The sequence below is a fragment of the Boleophthalmus pectinirostris genome, unplaced genomic scaffold (genome assembly GCF_026225935.1).
Source record: "Boleophthalmus pectinirostris isolate CB_2022bp ecotype Guang Dong unplaced genomic scaffold, ASM2622593v1 HiC_scaffold_8, whole genome shotgun sequence".
Taxonomy (NCBI): Eukaryota; Metazoa; Chordata; class Actinopteri; order Gobiiformes; family Gobiidae; genus Boleophthalmus; species Boleophthalmus pectinirostris.
The window spans coordinates 6643315-6666064 of NW_026571515.1; the positions used below are offsets into that span (position 1 = coordinate 6643315).

A 22750-nucleotide genomic window follows, 5' to 3' on the forward strand; every position below is an offset into this window, starting at 1 on the left:
GTTTTTAAGTTCAGGCCGTCTGCTCTGAAAACTTTTGTCGTCTTTTTGCGTTGAGTCACTTCGTCACGCTGCGGTCGCCAAAATCTCACCAGCGACACAGCGACGCCGAGTTCACGTGCGGCAGCTCTGTTTCCTTCTTCGACAGCCGCATCAATCATCGTTAACATAAAAGCTGCATCATCTGCGGTTTTTCGTGTGTTTTCCATGAGGAGGGTGTGTGTATGAAGCGGAAAATAACTGTTCAAAACACAATCAAGCCAGCATCTTCCTCGGCAGATCAACCCTGTCTCTCCCCGCGCAGAAAGAGCCTCTGTCCTGTCTGTATCATGTCAGTGTCTTGTAGGATTTCAGCAGATTTCAGACTCTGCCGGGGGCGGGGCTAGTTCTGTCAATCAGGTATGAGTGGATGTCCGGCTACTTAAGTTTGGAACGTATCCCCCTCACTGTTAATTTAGCTTCATAACTCTTTTTTTTTTTTTTTTTGTGATCAACTTTTTTTATTGAAATGCTGCTTAATCACATTGACTGTACATTCATGAGTTCTGAAATGAGTACAGCTTGCTTATGTACATTCATAGTCAGAAATACTGCAATCCAATTATTTGTTTTTTGAAATACAAAAAGAAAGAAAGAAAAAAAAAAAGAACAACCTCCCACCCCGGTCCAAAGCCTCACCCAAGCAAAGGTCTGCTACAAAGTTGTTGGAGACGCTTAAAGGTTGTATGGAGGATTTTTTTTTTAATTTTCAAATTGTCAATGAAAGTTTAAAATACCATTACAGAGACGCAGTAGCTTTGTAATTATGATGACCAAAAAAAAAAAAAAAAAAAAAAGAATGAAAATCCATCAACTGTGGACGTAGTGAGGCCAGATATCCATCAGCCAATAGACAACAAGGCTACCTCGTTTTCTATTGGCTGTAAGGTTGTCAATCAAACTCCCTACGTTTCTAGTGTAACTGACTCACCGGCGCGCGGGAATTACGTCGTTTATGCAGCAGTTCTTAGAGGTTTTTTCAAACTCTAGCTTCCACACAATTCGCACAAAGTTTGTTGCGGTGGCGGACGAGAATCCACGACACGTTCGCCGCTAAAGAAAGTCCGTTTTTGAGGTTGGTTGAAGAAGAAAAGGGGAAAAGGAGCAAAGACAAACGGAGGTGATTCTTGGAGATTCCTTCCGGCGATGGTGCGACTGAAGCAGACAAAGGGTCTAAAGACTGAAGACGCGTCCGTCGCTAAATTACTTCTAGACAGGTCACTTCAACAGTAATTCTAAACGCGCACTGGCTGTAAACAAGCGTGATTTCTAGAGTAAAGAGGCGGGAGAAGGTGTTTCTACTGAGGGAGCTGGTGTCACGCATGCACAACATTTGAAAAAGGACTGTCGCTGTATTTCTCTTTCCTTAAAAAAAATCCTCTATACAACCTTTAATGAAAACATGCCATAAGGTAATTGTTTCACTCTTGGCCTATGCACCCTGGGCTATGGAGAGTTCTAGTTGGGCTATATCCAGAAACATTAATGACCAAGCATGAATAGATAAACAGTGTGGTGGCTTCCAGCGTGTGGCCACCATTCTCTTAGCTGCCGTTAGGCCTGACAACAAAATCCTTCGCTCGGCCACTTTAAGTTTGACTTGTGAGAGGTTATTTAATATCAACACGTCCGGTGAGCAAGGTACTAGTACATCAAATAGCAAAGAGAGTTTACATGAAACCTGCCTCCAGAAATCCCGCACGGGTGGACATTCCCAAAACATATGTTTAAATGTGCCAATGTGATTTAAAGAGCATAATTTACATAAAGGATCTGTAATCTTCTTCATAACATACAATTTTTTGGGAGTTAAATATAACCGATGTGCAAAATTATAATGGATTTGTTGGTGATCAGGATTCCTGGAGGACAGGCTAATGCTCTCCCACACCTCGTCCCAGTCCAAAACAGGGCTACCGTCCCAGAAATCAGCCTTCCACAAGGAGTCCAATGCCAGAGGATGATAAGAACTAGTAAGTAGAAGTTTATACAGCCTTGAAACTTGCCCCCCCCAATAGCTTCATAACTAATTTTTATCACACGGCAATGAACTATTTGAGTGCACTGACAATATCGCTGTCTAGTGTAGCAACTTCATGTCTGTCAGCCTAGATCCATGTGTAAACTGCACAGACAGCGGCGCTTTCTGCACTCAGACTGCGAGCATATATGAATGGACAATGTGCCAAACAAAGAATCCGTCCATACGTCCATACGCCGCATCGTTTTATCAGCCGCAGGGTTCAAAGTGTGAGAAAAAAGTTGAGGCTTATAGTCCGGAAATTTCCTTTAAACTAAAATCAAATAAGAGAAAACTGATCCAAGTGTGTTCAAACATTATGAGACTTTTGGAGCCAATTAAGACCAGTAAAAGTTTTATTACATCAACTTACTGTATCTGCCAAAATAAGCTGATATCAGATCCAGACATTTTGTTCAGTATTGACGCTGGTATCAGATTTTCACAGCTAAATTAATTGCCAGTTTTTATCTTGTGAAAAGTGTTGGGAAGGTGACTTTTAAAATGTATTCCCCTGCAAATTACAGATTACATACCCCAAAATGTAGTTTGTAACGAAATCCATTAAATTACTTAAAGTGAGTAACGTAATCTGAATACTTTGGATTACTTGATTTGCTGTAGAGAAGCAAAGACGAGGATATTGTAACAAGATGTTTTGTCTGATAAAAGGCAATAAAAAGCCCAGACTTTACTGAACCAAATTAAAAATATTATTGATAGAAGAGGAGGAGACACGGTCCACGCAGCATGGTTTAGTCCTGTTAAATCCTGTTTGAGACATAGTTTAGACCTGTTTTTAGTCCTGGTTTAGTCTTGGTTTGGACCTGGTTTAAACCTGGTTTCAGTCCTGGTTTAGTCCTGGTTTAGTCCTAGTTTAGACCTGGTTTAAACCTGGTTTAGACCAGGTTTAGACCTGGTTTAGACTTGGTTTAGACCTGGTTTAGTCCTGGTTTTAGTCCTGGTTTAGACCTGGTTTAGTCCTGGGTTAGTCTTGGTTTAGTCTTGGTTTGGACCTGGTTTAAACCTGGTTTAGTCCTGGTTTAGTCCTAGTTTAGACCTGGTTTTAGACCTGGTTTAGACCTGGTTTATACCAGGTTTAGACCTGGTTTAAACCTGGTTTCAGTCCTGGTTTAGACCTGGTTTTAGACCTGGTTTTAGACCTGGTTTAGTGTCCAGCAATGAGTGGAATTACCGGAAAGGAAAAAAAAAAAAAAGTGAAAACAGGAAAATACCGCTGTGTAATCCGTTTATTTCAACAAAGTAACTGTAATCTAATTACCACTCACTGAAACAGTAACTGTAACTGAATACAGTTACTCATAATTTGTACTCTGATTACGTAACTCCGGTACATGTAATCTGTTACTCCCCAACACTGCTTGTGAATAATATATTTTTTCAAGATCCACAAAAGAAAGTCTGTAAAAATCATGTCTGGTATCAGTATCAGTACTCGGTATCGGCGAATCTCTAATACAGAACTGTCTGCTTGGTTTTCTTGTCCTCCTGATTCTAGTGTTTTGTTGAAGGGAACTGAAAATATATGTGGGTAAATGTGATATGACTCGAGATAATGATTTTTCCAGAAGGTCAAAGTTTAATTTTGTATTCACCTTACTCCTGAAGTTGCCGTGGGTGCCGCCATCGTCAGTCGTGTTGTATTTTTTTGCATGGGGGTCCAGATCTTGATAGTTTTATACAGACTACAAAGCTGTTTTAAAACCTCCCAGTGAATCGGTGCGGTGTTGTCTTGTTTGCGTAGACCGAGGATCTCCAACCTGAAGCTCTCCACCCCCTTCCAAGTAGCTCGCCAAGGGATTTCTAAATCATACCTATTGATCTTAATAACTAAAATCTGATTATTTTGATGCCTAACTTGTACACTAATAAACGGATACTGGTTTATGTTTTATAAGCATCTAACTGTATCCTGTCTGAAGCTCGCCGTGGCTTTTATACTTTCCCAGTTTCTTGTGACCGCTAAAATTAGTAGCTGTCTGGCATTTTCTTTTTATAAAGGAGCTCACTGGAGGAAAAAGGTTGAAGACCCAAGGTGTAGAACAACCTTCTGAGTGTAATCTAGTAGTATTTGCAATAGTAGTAGTAGTAGTTGTAGTAGTAGTAGTTGTAGTAGTAGTAGTAGTAGTAGTAGTAGTAGTAGTAGTAGTAGTTGAAGAATTATTATATCCACAACCAGGAATTGTGAATAAGTAGTACACAAATAATACAGAAATCCACAACTGAATTCCCTAACTTGTCCCTGTGCAAGTATGACTAGTAGTAGTAGTAGTAGTAGTAGTAGTAGTAGTAGTAGTAGTAGTAGTAGTAGTTAAAGAATTGTTATATCCACAACCAGGAATTGTGAATAAATAAATAGTACACAAATAATACAGAAATCCACAACTAACTTCCCTAACTTGTCCCTGTGCAAGTGTGACTATAGTAGTAGTAGTAGTAGTAGTAGTAGTAGTAGTAGTAGTAGTAGTAGTAGTAGTAGTAGTAGTTGGAGAATTGAATTGTTATATCCACAGCCAAGAACTGTGAATAATACAGAAATCCACAACTAACTTCCCTAACATTTCCCTGTGCAAATGTGACTGTAGTAGTAGTAGTAGTAGAAGAAGAAGTAGTAGTAGTAGTAGTAGTAGTAGTTGAAGAATTGTTATATCCACAACCAGGAATTGTGAATAAATAGTACACAAATAATACAGAAATCCACAACTGATTTCCCTAACTTGTCCCTGTAGTAGTAGTAGTAGTAGTAGTAGTAGTAGTAGTAGTAGTAGTAGTAGTTGTTGAAGAATTAGTAGTACTAGTTGTGGTGGTAAAAACTTCTGAACAATACTACAAGGGCACAGAGGTAGTCTAGAATTATTTGTAGAAGTAGTGATGTTGTATTATAGTCCACAAAAAAATTTGCAATTTAGAGGCAAAAGTGGAAATCAAACAGAGCCTCTCCTGTGTGCCTAAGTGCCGTGACTATTCAAATTACATCAACTTGACTGAAATCGATTAAATTAACTTTTAAAATACACAGAGCCAAGAGAAATAATTTAAAACACAAATATTGGACGTCTCACTGCCTGCTATTCCGGTGCAGTTTTTATTCATTCAGCCGAGGAGCGTGACATGATGCAAAGTGCTTCATGTTTGGAGCTTCTGCAGAGAAACGGAGCAGAGACCACAATGACTCACTCCCCTTAACTTTAACACGGAGAATATAAAACATGCTCCTGTGACACTACCATCTGACACAGGGCTGAGCAGAGCAGAGAGAGGAGGGCGTTCACTCGGCAGGAAAAATACTTCTTTTGTGGAAAAATTCTGCTCAACTTTCCAACATTTTGCACTTTTCTGTCACTTTGAGGTTTTCCAAAATAAAGTGCATGAGTTATTATTATTAAGTATTATTTCTGGGCGTGTTAGTCAGGGGATAGTCGGGTTTCTTTGCTTGTGCACCTGTTAAGGTCTCTTAATATCAGCCTCTTGGACATGTAAAACATAAAGGGATTGCTGTAACACACTTATTTCCAGTCAGATCTTTTCTAACATATTCCGTTACATGGTCCAATTAGAATACTATACTCTGAGTTCTTGGAATATTAATAATTATCTTACAGTGAAAAAAAAACATGACATATAAGCTGCACTGTGTAATCGAGAAAGAAACAATTCCAGACCATGTAGAGAGTTGAAAAAATCTCTTTAGAAAGGCTCTTCTCTGTATACAGTGGGGAAGGTTCTGACTATAGAAAGCTGGACATACATGGATTTAATTTAATTTAACATACTCTTCATGCAAGGTCGTAAATGGATATATCTTTAACTCTTAACAGAAATGCAAAATATGTCACAGAAAGATTGTTTGTATTAGTAAAAGATTGTTTACAGGGGTCTCTTGTTCCAACTATATAAATAGTGGAAACATTTTAAAACAAGAACATTTATAAATTTACTCTGGAAACAATTTCATGATGATACAGTATTGATATCGTGGCCTGCTGTATCAATACATCGCCAAGAGTATTTTTTGGTATATTTTACAAAATTATTGTGTTACAGCTCCATAGTTTTATTGCTTGTTTAGCGGAAGGAAGCTTGTTTTTGCGACACATTTGGCATATTCACTGTTTTGATTATTAAAATATTTGTGTTTCATATGAATTTTGCACAAGAAGTGGTTTAACAAAGACTTTTAGTATCACAGCCATGATTTAGCCTTTATTTTTATTGAACCGTATAGAATTGATTTGAAATATATCGTATTGAATCGAAAGTGCACTGTATCGAGATATGTATCGTAACGTGGCCTGTGTATCGAGGTATGTATTATATCGGCAACTTCTTAATGATACCCTAGCCCTAATTATTATTAAATAATTCCAAATGGTCTGTCCGCTTCCTTTCATAGCTTTTAGAGCTTTTTGTGCTGCTTCCAGACATTTATTTTCATATTAAAGCATTTGACCAATCACATTTCAGCCATCATTTGTTGAGTCAAAGTCAGAGAAGTCTGCCTGAAGCCTTCACAGTCCGTTCTGCAGGCCCTCCAACACACAGTAAATGTCCATGAAACTGTTGCTTCAACCAATCAGATTTTGGTATCATCAGGGTCTTCTAGCAGGCGCATAGCACCAGCAAAGTATCCAGACCCGTTGATTGGACAGTCAGAGAGTGGACCGGCCAAAGCAGCAAACTGCACCTTCAGCGGGCTATTATTATTATTATTATTATTATTATTATTACTATGTATTACTATTATTAATTGTGGCTACAGGAGTTATCTGTCTGCAATGCAATGGCTCTTTATACTGTATTTCTGTATAATAAGATGTTTTTATAACCATAAAATAGTTATTGAGGAGTGGACTGTTTCAGACGGAGCACCACTGAAGGCCTAGGTGTGAAATGCACGGTCCGCCACTGTGTACCATATATTCTTTTTAATTTAGGAAAGTAACTGTATTCTGAATACCACCAAATGAAAATGTAAACACCAAAATGCAGTTACTCAACATTAGTATTCACAATATTCAAATGTATTTTCAGTAAATGTTCCCAGCCCTGTTACCAAAAAATAAAAAATCTATCCAGGTTTTGAGATCTGCTTGCTATGATGACGTGACTTAAAGCTGTTCTCTCGTCCTCAGCGACATCCTGAACGGCTCTGCGGTCTGTGTGTACCGCATGGAGGACGTGGTCAGAGTTTTCAAAGGAAACTTCCTCCATAAAGAAGGACCTCAGTACAAGTGGGCCGAGTACACGGGACACATCCCCTACCCACGGCCAGGAACTGTGAGTGTTCAGTAACGCTTAAGAGCAAGAAACCTACTGCATGACTTTACAAACTCATCCCTGGGCAAGTGAGTCTGTAGTAGTAGTTGTAATAATAGTAGTAGTATAATTAATAGTAATGGAACCTCAGAACTTAACAACAATACCTAGTGCAAGTTTCTGAGTGTAGCAGCTTTTGTAGTAGTCGTAGCAGTAGTACTAGTAGTAGAATCTTAAGTATTATTATGCCCACAAACTTATTTAACTTGTCCCTGTGCAAGTGTACCTGCTGTAGTAATAGTAGTGGTAGTAGTAGTAGTAGCAGTAGTAGTAGCAGTAGCAGTAGCAGTAGTAGTAGCAGTAGCAGTAGTAGTAGCAGTAGCAGTAGTAGTAGTAGTAGTAGTAGTGTCTTAAGTATTATTATACTGACAAACTTCTTTAACTTGTCCCTGTGCAAGTGTAATTGTAGAAGTAATAGTAGTAGTAGTAGCAGCAGCAGTAGTCTTAGTAATAATAGTAGTAGCAGTAGTAGTACTAGTAGAAGTAGTAGTATCTTAAGCGTTATTATGCCCACAAACTTCTTTAACTTGTCCCTGTACAAGTGCGACTGTAGTAGTAGTAGTAGTAGTAGTAGTAGTAGTAGTAGTAGTAGTAGTAGTAGTAGTAGTGGTAGTGGTAGTAGTAGTGGTAGTAGTAGAGGTAATTGTAGTAGTAATAGTAGAATTAATAGTAGATGTAGTAGTACAATGTCACTGAACAATACTACAAGCTCCTCAGTGTAGTCTAGTTGCATTTTTAGAAGTAGTAATATTTGTTGAAGTATTAAGTATTATATTAGTATTACTAGAACCTCAAAATGTTGCAGCCCCCAATAATGAAGCAGAACAACCCTCCAGTGTAGTAATACTAATATTAACTATAATAATAATAATAACTATAATAATAATAGTTGTAGTAGTAGTACAGCTCTACATATCACTGTTTTAAAACATCCAAATATTTCTTCCAAAAGGCGCTATGTACAAAAACGTTATTATTATTATTAGAGGTAAAAGCTCCTAATTGTGAGTTCACGCCAATATAGAAACAGATATTGATTATTTGTATTTATTTATTTATTTGATTTAGAGGTGCACTATGTAACTTTTTGGTTGGGGTCTGTCATTGCCATTGCTCTGTAGTATGAGATTTAACAGCTCTATCTTACATTTATTAAACTACAGGTAGTTTAATTGCTCAAAAATAGAAAAAACATCCATTCTGACTGTGAGCGGGGTCGCCTCTCACAGATCTGACCTGTAACTTAGTCAGGTTTTGTCTCCATGAAGACAGAAACATTTAATACCAGACTGTGAAACATTCCAGACAAAGCAATAACATCTCCAGAAGAAAAGCTTTTAATGGAGCCTCCACCAGAAAAGTTGCACCTTTAAAGGTTGTATAGAGGATTTTTTTAAGGGAAGAGAAATACAGCGACAGTCCTTGTGCGCATTCAGAATTACTGTTGAAGTGACCTGTCTAGAAGTAATTCAGCGACCGACGCGTCACTTTTTAGACCCTTCGTCTGCTTCGGTCGCGCCATCGCTGGACGAGATCTCCAAGAATCACCTCAGTTTGGCTTTGCTCCTTTTCCCCTTCTCTTCTTCTTTCAGCGACCTCAAAAACTGGACTTTCTTTTGCGGCGAACCGGTCGTGGATTCTCGTCCGCCGTCGCGACAAACTTTGTGCGAAATGCGAGGAAGCGACAGTTCGAAAAAGCCTCTAAGAACCGCTGCGTAAACCACGTAATCTCCGCGCTCTGACGAGTCAGTTATACTAGGGAGTTTGATTGATAACCTAACAGCCAATAGAAAATGAGGCAGCCTCGTTTTCTATTGGCTGATGTTTATCTGGCCTCACTACGTCCACAGTTGACAGATTTTCGTTCTTTTTTTTTTTGGTCATCATAATTACAAAGCTGCTGCGTCTCTGTAATGGTATTTTAATCTTTCACTGACAGTTTGAAACAAAAAAAAAAATCCTCCATACAACCTTTAATGTTATGTTTATTGTTTATTTATTTATTTTTTGTACCTTCAGTGTCCCAGTAGCACCTATGGGAGCTACAGTTCGACTCGGGAGTACCCAGACGACGTGATCTTCTTCAGCCGTACCCACCCTCTGCTCCAGGTCTGTGCTTTCATACACCGGCCCACCGCACAACACAACATAACTGCTCTTTTAAACCCATTTTCCACGCTAAAATCAATATAATTTACAGGAGAATGTCATGCCCGTTGGAGAGCGCCCCCTGCTGTTCAGAGTGGGAGTCCATTACAAGTTCAGTAAGCTGGTGGTGGACAGAGTGGAGGCCGTGGATGGGACCTACGACGTTCTCTTCATCGGGACAGGCGAGCGAAAACTGAAATGATTTTGAGGTAATTTTTTTATTCTGAATTTGAATTTGATTTGATTTTGTTTGTTTTTTAGATTCTGGTTTGGTGCTGAAGTCCATCCACTTCCCCAAAGAACATGGCCAGGGTCAGGAGGTCACTCTGGAGCAGATGCAGGTTTTCCAGGTAACAACTTTTGCTACTCTCAGGCTGTGGACAGAAAATATGCTTTGTCTAACGTTTATTTTTTTCTATATGTCTTTCTATACACCTATATTTTTAGTAGAGAACTCTCATAAATGTAAAAGTGTAAAGTCTGTAGATTCTTATTTTAGTCCCAATAAAGGTTATGAAAGTGAACTGAAAAATACATTGTCCTCGAACATTTCACAGAACAGAATTATTCTAGATCTACATTAGGGCTGAATTACGTGACATTGAACATATTAGTAAAATGTATTAGTCTTATATGATGCTTTTCCACGAACTCGAACTGCGTTATTTATTCACTCCACATTTGGTGGTAGAAAGATACTTTTACAAGGTCAGGGTTAGATGCATTCACACACCACATTCATATTAGGCAGGGTGGGTTATAAAGATATAAAGAAGTGAACCAAATCTGGGCATACACTGTGAGATTTTTGGACCCTTTTAGAGCAGATTTTTCACTCGTGCGACTCTTTCTGGGATTGGTTCGACCACCGCATACCTCACGACCAGCTCCCGATCGGCAATCATAGGTCGCAAGAAAATCAAACCTGTTTGAAATCCAGTCGCCTCGCGTGGGGGTTTCACACTGGGCATCAGATCGTATATTGTGAGAACATGAATCGTGAGCGGTGAATTTTTAAACCCTGTGATTTGATCGTACAGTTTGAGCTGGGGCTGAGTGAAACAATCGAAAATATTGCACAGTTTATGTCCGGCATAAGGCACCGTGATGTCACCCATAGTGTTCGGCTGCAGTCAAATGAAGCTCATCGAGGCTGGCAGATATTCAAGCGAATTGGGAGCCAGATCCATATTAGGACTAGGAATTTATTTACAGGCAAAAAAGAGAGAGGGCTGACAGCTTTTCGGTGTAAGTGTAATTTTTTCATTGAGTACGACGAAGCGCCCCCATTTTCACTTCCGATTTGGATGCAGCAGCTAGTGGGTTACTTATGTTCATTTATATACAATGGTCTCCCATTTTAGTAGTAAACAGACCCAGTCCTGCTTAGCTTCTGAGATCAGAGGAAGATGTTATATTTTATTAGCCAGGTTGACGCCACCTAGTGCCTTCGCTTCATTTTTCTCCAGGGACTAGGTCAGGAATCAGAATACACTAGACGGTTTGTAAGAACCCTGGAAGTTGTAGACCGCGCACCGGCCAATCAGCGAAGAGCTGTGAAGCCATGACGTCAAACTCAAGCATCTGTCTGGGTCCCTTGAAGGCACAACAGTAAACAAAGCTGTTGAGATGGATGTAGACGAAGACAGACATTCTTTGTTGGCAATGATTCCCGAGATCGAGGATTTAAAGCTGGAACAAAGAGAATGTTTAGTGAAATTTGTCAAGGGGAAAGACGTTATTGCCCTTCTTCTTACGGGATTTGGTGCATTACGTCACAACCAAATAACAGCGATTGGTTACATTAAAAAAGTACCTGCCTGCCGTCGAGTGAACAAATCCTAATGCAGTTTCCGTGAAGTGAACCCAGCCAATGAATCAGACTAATATTTTATACCGGTCTTGCCACAAAATTTGCCCATTGGATGCTTTTTTAAAATGAACTTAACAGCAGGGGAAAAGGTACATTTGTTTAATTTCGAGCAGATTCATAAGCACAAGAAGTTTACATATATCTAGTACACTTAATCTACATTTCACATATATATATTTTGAAAAGGAGTGGGAAGAACATTTATTTAATCCCATCCCTTTTTTCATGTTGTACCACGTAGAATAGTTGCTTGTATTCCGAAGCAATGTAAAAAATACCAAAATAAGGACGATTATTAAATTATGTATTGTCATTCTTTTGTTTTAGCAACCAAAGACACAAAATTCAAACCAGCTTCTGTAGTTAAGCCCCCAAGGGCAATACCTCTCCACTAATAATCCATAGATATGATAAAGACCCTTTTTCCACGCTATAATGACATAAATATGCATGCTTTACACTGTACTGTGCATCTGTGGGTACTTATGGAGAGAAGAGCAGATGTGGTCACCGTAATCAGACTCCTCTGCTCCGTGTTCGAGATCCACTGACATCATTTCACTAGATTTAAATTATTCTGGTTTTGGAAACAAGCCCGAGGTTATATTATCCACCCACTATTGTTCTACACTGCATTCTTGGTATTCACTGGATAAGCTCTTATATAAAGTACTAAATAATATTACTGTGACTATTTTGAAATATGCTCCAAGAAAGAGGCAAAATTCTTTCATCGGTTCTGTGTTGCTGCTATAAATTTGCAAAAATATGATAAAGCATTGACATCCCATTTTAATATTGATTGATTTTTTTGTTTTGTTTTGTTTTTCGTTTCGAGTTTGTGCCAAAAGAGAAACAATAATCATACTGCATATTCAGAAAACATTTCTCAAAAAGGAGTGGGAAGAAGAAGAAAAACTGATATGAACCCACCCCTGTTCATGACAAAAATGTTTCAAATGTTCATGACAAAAATGTTTAAAAAATGATGGGGTTTCTTATGCACATTGATCACGGAACTTTACAAATATTTACATATAGTAAAATAAATTTCATACTGTCATACAAACTGGTAACAATGACAAAGAGAGCATAGAAGTTCATCTTTTATAATCGTATCAAAATAAGCAAAATGAGAATGAGAAAAATGTGAGGATTTCTTTTGTTTTCGTTTATGGTCGCACAAATGAACAATAATGACAAAGGCACAAAATGTATTGTTTATGATCGTATCAAAAAAAAAAGGCAGTGCCAAAGAAAAGCATGTGTTTAACCAATACTCATAGACTCTAGTCTTCTACGTATTTGTGTAAGTTTTGATTTTTATTACACAAAGTTGACTCTTGTGAGCTTCAATTCATGTTATAATGCTGTTACCTCATCAAAAACAGACCTGGAGTTGTGTTTTGTTTCTTTCATGTTTGAGTAATCCATTATTATTAGTCTGTTTACATCTCTAAATCTCAAAATGCTCTGTTCTACCTTGTGATGTCATGTTTTATCTTTTCTTAAATTGAGATTGTCAATTCCAGGGCTGAAATTATCCTAATGATTCTAGTGGAGGTGTATGGAGTTTAAAAACACAGTGGAGCACTTCCTTCTTGTACACACACTTTTTTTTTTCTCTTTTTATGCAAATAAAACAACTTACAAAGTTAACTAACAAAAACAAATCACTCAAGAAATACAAGTAGCATCATACAATATAATAATAATAATAGAATGATAATAAGTATACTACTACTACTATTATTAATAACAAATAAAATTATATAATAAATAAATACATAAATAAAAAGGAGGGTGGGGGGTTGGTTTAGACTTTTTCAAAAAAGTCAATAAATGGTTACCACTTTCTAAAAAAAATTGTTTATGTTACCTTTGCTGGAGACAATAATCAACATTTAACAAATTAGAATAATCAACATAAAACAAAACACAAAAACATAAAGCAACACCCACAACAAATACAAGACAAAAAAAATAATAATAATAAAAAATTTCCCCAGACCAAACACACTGACACAAATTTAGTTTAAAAAAAACCCTTACATTGATATATTTTGGATAATTTATAATAGAAATTCCTTTTCTCTCTTATTCTTCCTTTTTTTTCCCTCCCATTTTTAAATAAACAGTTTTAGTCCCTATACTTAAACTAATATTATTTTCTCCATCATCATTTTCTTTCATCATCTTTTACTATTTATTATAAACTCAAAGCAGAATTTTAACGGCATTTTTTTTTCTTTTTTTTTTTTAAATAAACCTTCTCAAATTGCTTGTTAATAATATTTTCTTTGTTTCAACCTGCAGCACAAGTCTCCAGTGACGGCCATGACACTCTCCAAGAAGAAGGTACCTCTCCCCTCCGTACACACACGTACACACACACACACACAAACACACAAACGCACACACACACACACACACACACAGATGTCCTAACTCCTTTTACTGTACACAGATCGACACCGCGCACATTATACAAACACAGAGAAACACACAGCTATCATCAGTCATCTCACTGAGCTCCGTCTCCAAGGACCGTCTCCAGCACCTGTTGCCATGGTGACACAGCATCCGTCGGCGCAGCAACAGGACGAGAGCGGCTCCTTTGGTTTATCACGGCCGAGTCTGAACTGATACGAAATGATCTACAGCGTTTCAGGGTTATCGCAAAAACTTCAATGTAGCTGCATGTTTTTCACGCAGGCAAACGTGAAAATAACAACAATTTGATGCAGAGATACAGTTTGAAAACCTATTTTTATTACTTGTTTACATTTTTTTTTTTTACAATTTTGGAGGGGAAATTAACCAATATGTTACCAGTCATTATTTTTATTCAATATCGGAAAAATATTTATTACTTTTTATGTATTTTTTGTCTATAGTTTGGTGCATAGGTCCATTCTGAAAACCTATTTTTATTACTTATTTACTTAATTTTTGAAAAAAATATGGGGGGAAATTAACTAAAGTGTTACCAATCATTATTTTTGTTCAATATCAGAAAAATATTTATTACTTTTTATATATTTTTTTGTCCACAATTTGGTGCAGAGATACATTCTGAAAATCTGTTTTTATTACTTATGTACATCTTTTTTTTTTTTTTTTTTTTTTTTTTACATTTTTTGTGGGAGGAATTAACCAGAATGTAACCAGTCATTATTTTTGGTCAATATCAGAAAAATATTTATTACTTTTTATATATTTTTATCTACAATTTGATGCAGAGATCCATTCTGAAAACCTATTTTTATTACTTATTTACTTTTTTTTTTTTTTTGTGGGGGGGGGTTTATATATTTTTTGTCTTGAATATGAATTATATTTTATTATTTAAAGAGGGGGTATTATGTAAAATCAAACTTTTTGGAGCTTTCTACAGTCAAAAACATGCTTGAAGTGGTTTTGTACCTGCAAAGTCAAGTCTTAAAGGTGCACTGTGTAACTTTTTGGCCGGTTGGTCTGCTTAGAATGTTCCACAGTGTGACATTAAACATCTCTACCTTATATTTATTCAGTTTCAGGTGGTTTTATAGCTCAAAAATACCTAGAAAAACAGGAATTCTGACTGTGAGTGGGGTCGCCTTTCCACAGATCTGACCTGTAGCTTGCTAAGGTTTGGTTTCCATGACGATAGAAAGGTTTAATACCATACTGTGAAAAGAAAAGTTACACAATTTTCATAAACCACAGATCAAAATATTGCGTTTGAATTTCTTTATCGGCCCCTGTGACCTTTTGTCCACATGGATCAGAAAAACATTTCCACGATAGACGCACGGTAAGAACTGGTGTACCTCTCAACCTAGCAGCACCAACCTTTTTCTGCCCTTTTTATAGACTGACAGGCAGCAGCACATAAAGTCCACAGTAAGAAAGTACATTTTGGCTCCTACACGCCGTATGTCATCCATGCATATCTGAGGAATACAGCAAATCTCCAGAGCTATATCACGTACACGGCTCAGCAACATCACCCGGGCTCCCACATGGACATTTTTCATGAATATACAAAACAATACGCTACGACTTCACAAACCTGATGCAGTGTGCAGCAGTGTCATTAGTGGGATACGCGTGTTGTGACAGCGCTCTGAAGGGGGAGCGAGTGAAGTGTCAAAACAATAAAACTTAACAGTAAATCTATCCAAGTCTCACGATACGATATCGTCAGGGTATGAACCTCACAGTACGATATTGTCAGAAAGCTCACGATATGTTGGGAAGGTTCACGATTAGGGATGTAACAATATCCAATTCTCTCGGTACGATATTTTCACGATGTACATCTCACGGTACGATATTTATTGCGATAATTTGTGCAGGCAAACAAAACTTTTTTCCTCTTAACCCTCTCAGGCTCAAATAAAATTTTAGTGACAGGAAAAAATCTGATATTTGGGGAAAATGATCATATGGGGTAGTAATATACAATCCTGGCTTTTTGTTTGAGAGACCTTCACATCCAGTGAGTTCTGGGATGTTGCAGATTTTCAGCATTGGTCCGGTGTGGAAAATTAACACTGAAGACTGAAAATGATATGAACGCTAACTTTATTTGTAAACCACTTTTCATAACAATGAAAACATAAAGCACAGTGTAACAGCTTTACAGTGGCAGAACAACATCACTTTTTCGTGTGGTTCTCCAAGAAACAATTTTTATCCTTTGTAAACAACAAAAGTACTTTGCACTTCTGGCAGGTCGTTTGTGTGTAGTCATTTTTGCACAGTCTGCATCATCCACGTTTATCAGCATGGATGGGAAAAAAGACTCCTGAGTAAAACAAAGCTCACAAAATATGGATTTGGAGTAAGTAGGTAATTGGCATTTAGCTGTTGCAAATCTGCAACGCCTGCCTGGAGACTTAATCCAAAGAACTAAGACTTAAAAGTGCTTAGAACTGTTTTTTCTTCTTGTAGTCTGCACTGAAATGGAGCAAAGGATCATGGTCTATGTAGTTCCATGTTTTTTTTAAGCTATTGCTGCACCATAACTCTTAATTTAAGCAAAGAGACTTGTAATTCGATATATTGTGATGGTCCACGATCCTCTTTATGTAGATAACACACAATATTTTGACTTTAATTATCCTGCCTATTGCATTTTAACATATCATATAATTAGATAAAGATGCAAAATTGTTGATCAGTATAAAATAATGAACTAGAAGGAGGTGTAGGTGACTTTTCTGGTGGAGGGTTTGTCAAATGCCTTCCTCCATAGAGTTATTACTTTGCCTGGAATGTTCCAAGTATGGCATTAAACTTTTCTATTTTCATGGAGACCAAGTTACAGGTCAGATCTGTGGAGAGGCGTCACCGCTCAGAGTCAGACTACCTGTTTTTCTAGGTATTTTTGAGCTGTACAACCACTTGTAATTGAATAAATGTAAGGTAGAGCTGTTTAATGTTATACTGTGGAACATTCCAGGCAGACAAATGGCATATCCATAGAAACAAGCATATATCAGACCCCCAACCACTAAAAGTTACATAGTGCACCTTTAACATAACTTGACAGCCAGGAGGCAAACTAGAGTGGAAGATTTTCACTGCTACAAAACCACTTCAGGCATGTTTTTAATGAGGAAACAATGTTGCTCCAAAAAGTTGATTTTACATAATACCCCCTCTTTAAATAATAAAATATAATTCATATTCAAGACTGAGACCAAAACAGGCCAAGTTACAGGTCAGGTCTGGGGAGAGGCGACTCCGCTCACAGTCAGAATGCCTGTTTTTTAGGTATGTTTTTGTTGTAAAACCACTGTAATTGAATAAATGTAAGGTAGAGCTGTTTAATGTTATACTGTGGAACATTCCAGGCAAAGCCCCAAACAAAAAGTTACACCACCCCTCCTTTAACATAACATATCATTATATTACCGTACAAAACTGTTGGCTTTGGATCAACATAAAATAAATGTAATCACATTTACCGTATTTTCTGCACCACAGGGAGCACTTATAAGCCTCCAACCCCATCAAAACACGACTGCGCGCGCCACAATCCAGCGCGCCATATACACGAATCCACTCGGGTGTCCCAGAACGACTTCAGTAAACTGTAAAGCCTCACCACCCGCAGCGCACGCAAACACACACGGAGCAGACAGCGACCGCACAGCGAAAAACACCCACAGACACACTCATCACTCATCACTCCACGCCGACGAGGAACGAACCGAAAAAGCGATTGCAATGTGCCACTTCTAGACACAACTGAACATCTGAGTCACTGCGAACACGGCAACAATCCGTTGGTCCCAGACAGCACCCTCCCTACACGCCACAACTGAACAAAGCCCAGAGTCACCGTGAACACACCAAACAAAGTCCCACTGACCCATCCAACTGTTGTGTTTCCTTTAAAGTCCGGTGCGGTTTATTTGTGAAAAAAGTTCGAAAATAGACCATTTAATGAGAGTGCGTCTTATAATCCAGAGCACCTAATAGTGCGGAAAATATGGTAATAGTTTTTGAGGGCAGACATTCAATCCAGTAAATTCCATATTACGCACTCAAAAAAGCAGCATGAATCTGAAATGCAGTTTTATCTCACACTGCCCTGTTCCCCTCTGTCCTCTTTACAGCAGTGGTTGTATGTCGGGTCTGGAGAGGGCGTGTCCCAGCTCTCCCTGTATCACTGTGAGATGTACGGTCAGGCCTGCGCCGAGTGCTGCCTCGCCCGAGACCCGTACTGCACCTGGGACGGGCACGCCTGCAGCCCCTACATGCCCACGGTCCGCAGGTAAGACACACAGGACTCACAGGGATGGGACAAGAGCTCGTGCAACAAGATCTCGCGAGACAAAATTGCTACAAGATTGTGCAGACATGAAGAAAGTGATCTTGTGAGATGTGAGAAGTGCTGGAGAGTGCACTTTTTTAGAAGCTGCTGTTTATTTATTTCAGGTTTTGTGGTTCGAGCATGTTTGAGCAATCTTTAATCTCTTTAATCTTTAATCTTTTTACTGTCTGGTACATAAACACTGCTCTGTACTTACTTCATTCTCCAATTTAGGTACAAATAAAAAAAAAAAATCTGCAGTACGTTAGAGTGATCTGCAGTTATTCGTTGAAGGCGATGACGTTTACGGCGACATCAGCTCTCATTGGGCATCTCAGTTTTCTAACGTGGAAGTCAGTTCACTTGTTTCTTTTATGAAATCGTTTTAGATAAATTTTGCGATTTAAAATGCCAAAATTATAATATAATGATCCCCGAGTGTCTTAAATTATAGCTACAGAAGACACAAGCACAAGAGGTCTTCCTTAAATAAAATAAATGAACATCGTGAGACCAAAATTGTGAACGTTTTGTCTCATCTTGTGGGAATTGAGTCTTGTCCCACCCTTACTAACTAACTCTTCTCTCACACCAAAACTATACTCTATATTCTGCCGTTTCTTGGCTGCATTCCCTCAATAGAGGCTTTGCACCGTCACGTGTTCCCCATGGCAACGATACCTACGCCGCCATGACACTGGGCACACTATGTCATTGACTTCAGCAGCATCGGAGAAACATGGGCAGGTTTTGTTGTGTATTTGGTTGTTCTAGATGCTCTGAAAGAGATAAAACGATTTGTTTCTTCACTGTTCCTCTGGAAATTACCCATCAGGATCAAACAAGGGAATTATCGAAAAAAAGACGGGAATTATGGCAAGAGAACATAAACCGTGGAGAGATTTCCTATGGAACCATCAAGACACACTCACGTCACTTTCATCAAGGTATTTGCTTTTTAAATTTTTTCATAGTTTATTTAATGAGAGAAGCACATTTACTGAACTAAAATGTAAAAAGAAAACATTTGCAGTGTGAGTGGCAGTAGAAACTGTATCTTCCAGCGCACATATAAACATGTCACTCGTCGTAGGACCCATGTTTTCTTTATTGTCTTGCTTATCCACAACTATGTCTTCTAGAATTAATCTCTTTTTGCGAGTGGATCTTTCTAACGTTCGCGAGGATCTTTTCATGGTCGATTCTTTCAAGGTTCGGCTCACAGACTCTTCAACTCGTGCGTCATGTTGATCACAGGAGCCCAGTGTGGGTTCGTTGAATCGTAAACTAGTGCGGGTTTTCCTGGATAAATTAATGACATTTTAGTTCAGTAAATGTACTTCTTTCATTAAATAAGCTATGAAACAATTTAAATAGCAAATACCTTGATGAAACTTCGGGTGTCTTGATGGTACCACAGGAAATCTCTTCGCGTTTTATTTTTGCATCTTTTTTCGATAATTCCCTTATTTGATCCTGATGAGTAATTTCCAGAGGAACAGTGAAGAAATGAATCGTTTTATCCCTTTCAGAGCGTCTAGAACAACCAAATACACAACAAAACCTGCCCACGTTTCTCCGATGCTGCTGAAGTCAATGACATCGTGCCCGGTGTCATGGCGGCGTAGGTACTGTTGATATAGGGTCACGTGACGGTGCAAAGCCTCTATATCTTTTTGTTTATACATCGGGTGTGGAAAGTAACAAATTACAAATACTTTTAGCATGATTGCACTTTTCTGAGTAGGTTTTTAAACATGTACTTTGACTTGTAATTCACTATAATTCTAGCCATGTATACAACTTTACGTTTAAGATTATTTTATTATTTTTGTATTATTATTAGTTTATTTATTTAATTAATAAAGTAAAAAACACATCAACAGTGTCACAACATACAAGAAACGAATGAAAAGGAGCAGAAAGAAGAGTCATCTTACGTTATCTGCCCCTTTTTCCCTTTTCAAGACAAAACATCAACACTGATAGTCACTTTAAAACATTTCAAATTAGTATGTTTCAGTTCTGTCACAAATATTAATCAACTGAAAATAGAAATCTTCACTCTTATGCACAACAACTTTCCTTTTTCATACAAACACATTGCACTGGATTTTATGTTTCTTTTAAATGCCATCAATTTGTGCCTGATTCTTTTATATCTTCGTCAATACTGTTTCATAAATTAACTCCTTTCACAGAGATGCTTCGCTCCATAACCTTGGTTCTGAATCTGTTTTTTTTTTTTTTAAACATGTTAATTTGTAGTGGCTTATTCTCATCTCAAACAAACTTTGAATATTTACATGTAAAACATCGCACTTTGCTTTATACATGACTTTGAGGAGACTTAAGTCAACAATATCCTGCATTTTCAACACTTTAAGTTGAACAAATAATGGGTTGGATGGCTCTTTATAATGACTGTTGGTGATAATTCTCAAGGCCCTTTTCTGTAAAATAAATGTAATAAATTATATAAACAAATTTAAAATCACAGGAATTAGTAGTCTACAGGTTGAAATCATTACAAAATCATCCCAAATCATGGTTGTCCCATTGTTGTCTTTGCTCTTTTCCTCATTAAATCAATTAAATCATGCCTCAGGTTTTGATTTAAAAAATAAAAATCGCTTAAGTAGTATTTGCCATGTGTACTTCATACTTTTACTTTTTCTTTCTACACTATACTACAAAATACAAGATAGAAGAAGAAAAGCGTGTATAAGTTCTGAACTATGCTACTACCACTGTTGGGCAAGTTACTTTAAAACTGTAATGTGTTATTTATGACTTGTTACTGTCATTTCAAAGTCATTTGTTACATTACAATATTACTGTGTTTAAAATGTAAAACATGACACGACTATTGCAGCAGTTTTAAGTTACTCTCACCAAAATGACTGCAAAGATGCTGAACTTTTGTGCTGTATGTGGACTAAACCAGGTCTAAACCAGGACTGAACCAGGACTAAACCAGGACTAAACCAGAACTGAACCAGAACTCAACCAGGACTAAACCAGGACTAAACCAGGACTGAACCGAGGACTAAACCAGGACTTAACCAGGACTAAACCAGGACTAAAACCAAACCAGGACTAAACCAGGACTAAACCAGAACTGAACCAGAACTCAACAGGACTAAACCAGGACTAAACCAGGACTAAACCAGAACTAAACCAGACTAAACCACTAAACCAGGAAACCAGACTGAACCAGGACTAAACCAGGACTAAACCAGGACTAAACCAGAACTGAACCAGAACTCAACCAGGACTAAACCAGGACTAAACCAGGACTGAACCGAGGACTAAACCAGGGCTAAACCAGGACTAAACCAGGACTTAACCAAGGACTAAACCAGGACTAAACCAGAACTTAACCAAGGACTAAACCAGGACTAAACCAGAACTGAACCAGAACTCAACGAGGACTAAACCAGGACTAAACCAGGACTGAACCAGAACTCAATGAGGACTAAACCAGGACTAAACCAAGGACTAAACCAGGACTAAACCAGAACTGAACCAGAACTCAACCACGACTAAACTTGGACTAAACCAGGACTAAATTAGGTCTAAGCCAGGTCTAAACCAGGAACAAACCAGGACTAACCCTGGACTAGAACTTGAAATCTAGGACAGCCCCTGAGAGAACCCCGAGCCTGTGGAACAGGGCGTCTGCAAGGCGCGATCGGACGTTTCACCGCTGCTGATATCGCAGTGATTTTAGCGAATTTGTATAAAGAAAAACCCACCACTTCAATCCAGGTTAAAAATGCAATGTAACACGTTTTACTGACATTTGTACCGAGTAAAATATACAAATTTTTCCACTGTAATTACATTACTTTACGCACAAACAATGTATTACTGTTATTACACTTACACACTTACACTACTACACTATATATACTATACGATTTTGGCAGAGGTATTTGTACTTGTATTTGATGACATTTTTGGGCGCTCTCTGTCGTACCATCTGTTGTATATTCACTATCACTCCTCAGCACATGTCCAAACTAACCGTAATCTTGAGGAAGCTGACGTTATCTCCAAAACATCTAAAGTTTGCCAACTCTCAGATATACTCCTTAATCCTTTCAATCCTCTTCACGAGTAAAGAGATCATATCAGCTCTGCTCCTGTCTGCTCCTGTCTGCTCCTGCCTGTTCCCCTGTCTCTGCTCTCACCTCAAAATGAAAGGTAAAAATTAGAATATCATGAAAAACTTACATATTTACAGAGTTCACCTTTCAAACTTTTTCATGACATTCTAATTTGAGATGTACCTGTATATAACATGTCGAATTTCAGGGCAACTTCCAGCTTAAATCGAACCCAAATCTCCAAAAGTTTTATGTAGTTTCACTTATTTTTGTCTTGTAGGCGAAACGCTCGTCATCTGGGAGAAGAGGAGGACCCACTCACCCAATGCGTCAGACAAGGAGGTAAGTATTAGACCGAACTATTCAAGTCTGTTCAATTCTTCAATTGGAGCCATGTACATATTAGGAAGAGAAAT

The 22750-nt window shown here is 38.1% G+C and overlaps 1 protein-coding gene across 1 annotated transcript in view; it reads left to right on the forward strand.

Annotated features, from left to right (window-relative positions):
* sema3h (sema domain, immunoglobulin domain (Ig), short basic domain, secreted, (semaphorin) 3H) overlaps positions 1 to 22750 on the forward strand; it is a 188928-nt gene that overhangs the window by 153214 nt on the left and 12964 nt on the right. Inside the window, exons 10-16 of the mRNA XM_020929434.2 lie at positions 7210 to 7354; positions 9413 to 9502; positions 9594 to 9723; positions 9803 to 9891; positions 13731 to 13772; positions 18026 to 18183; positions 22615 to 22676. Coding sequence (XP_020785093.1) covers positions 7210 to 7354; positions 9413 to 9502; positions 9594 to 9723; positions 9803 to 9891; positions 13731 to 13772; positions 18026 to 18183; positions 22615 to 22676 — 716 coding nt within the window. The remainder of the gene's footprint in view (positions 1 to 7209; positions 7355 to 9412; positions 9503 to 9593; positions 9724 to 9802; positions 9892 to 13730; positions 13773 to 18025; positions 18184 to 22614; positions 22677 to 22750) is intronic.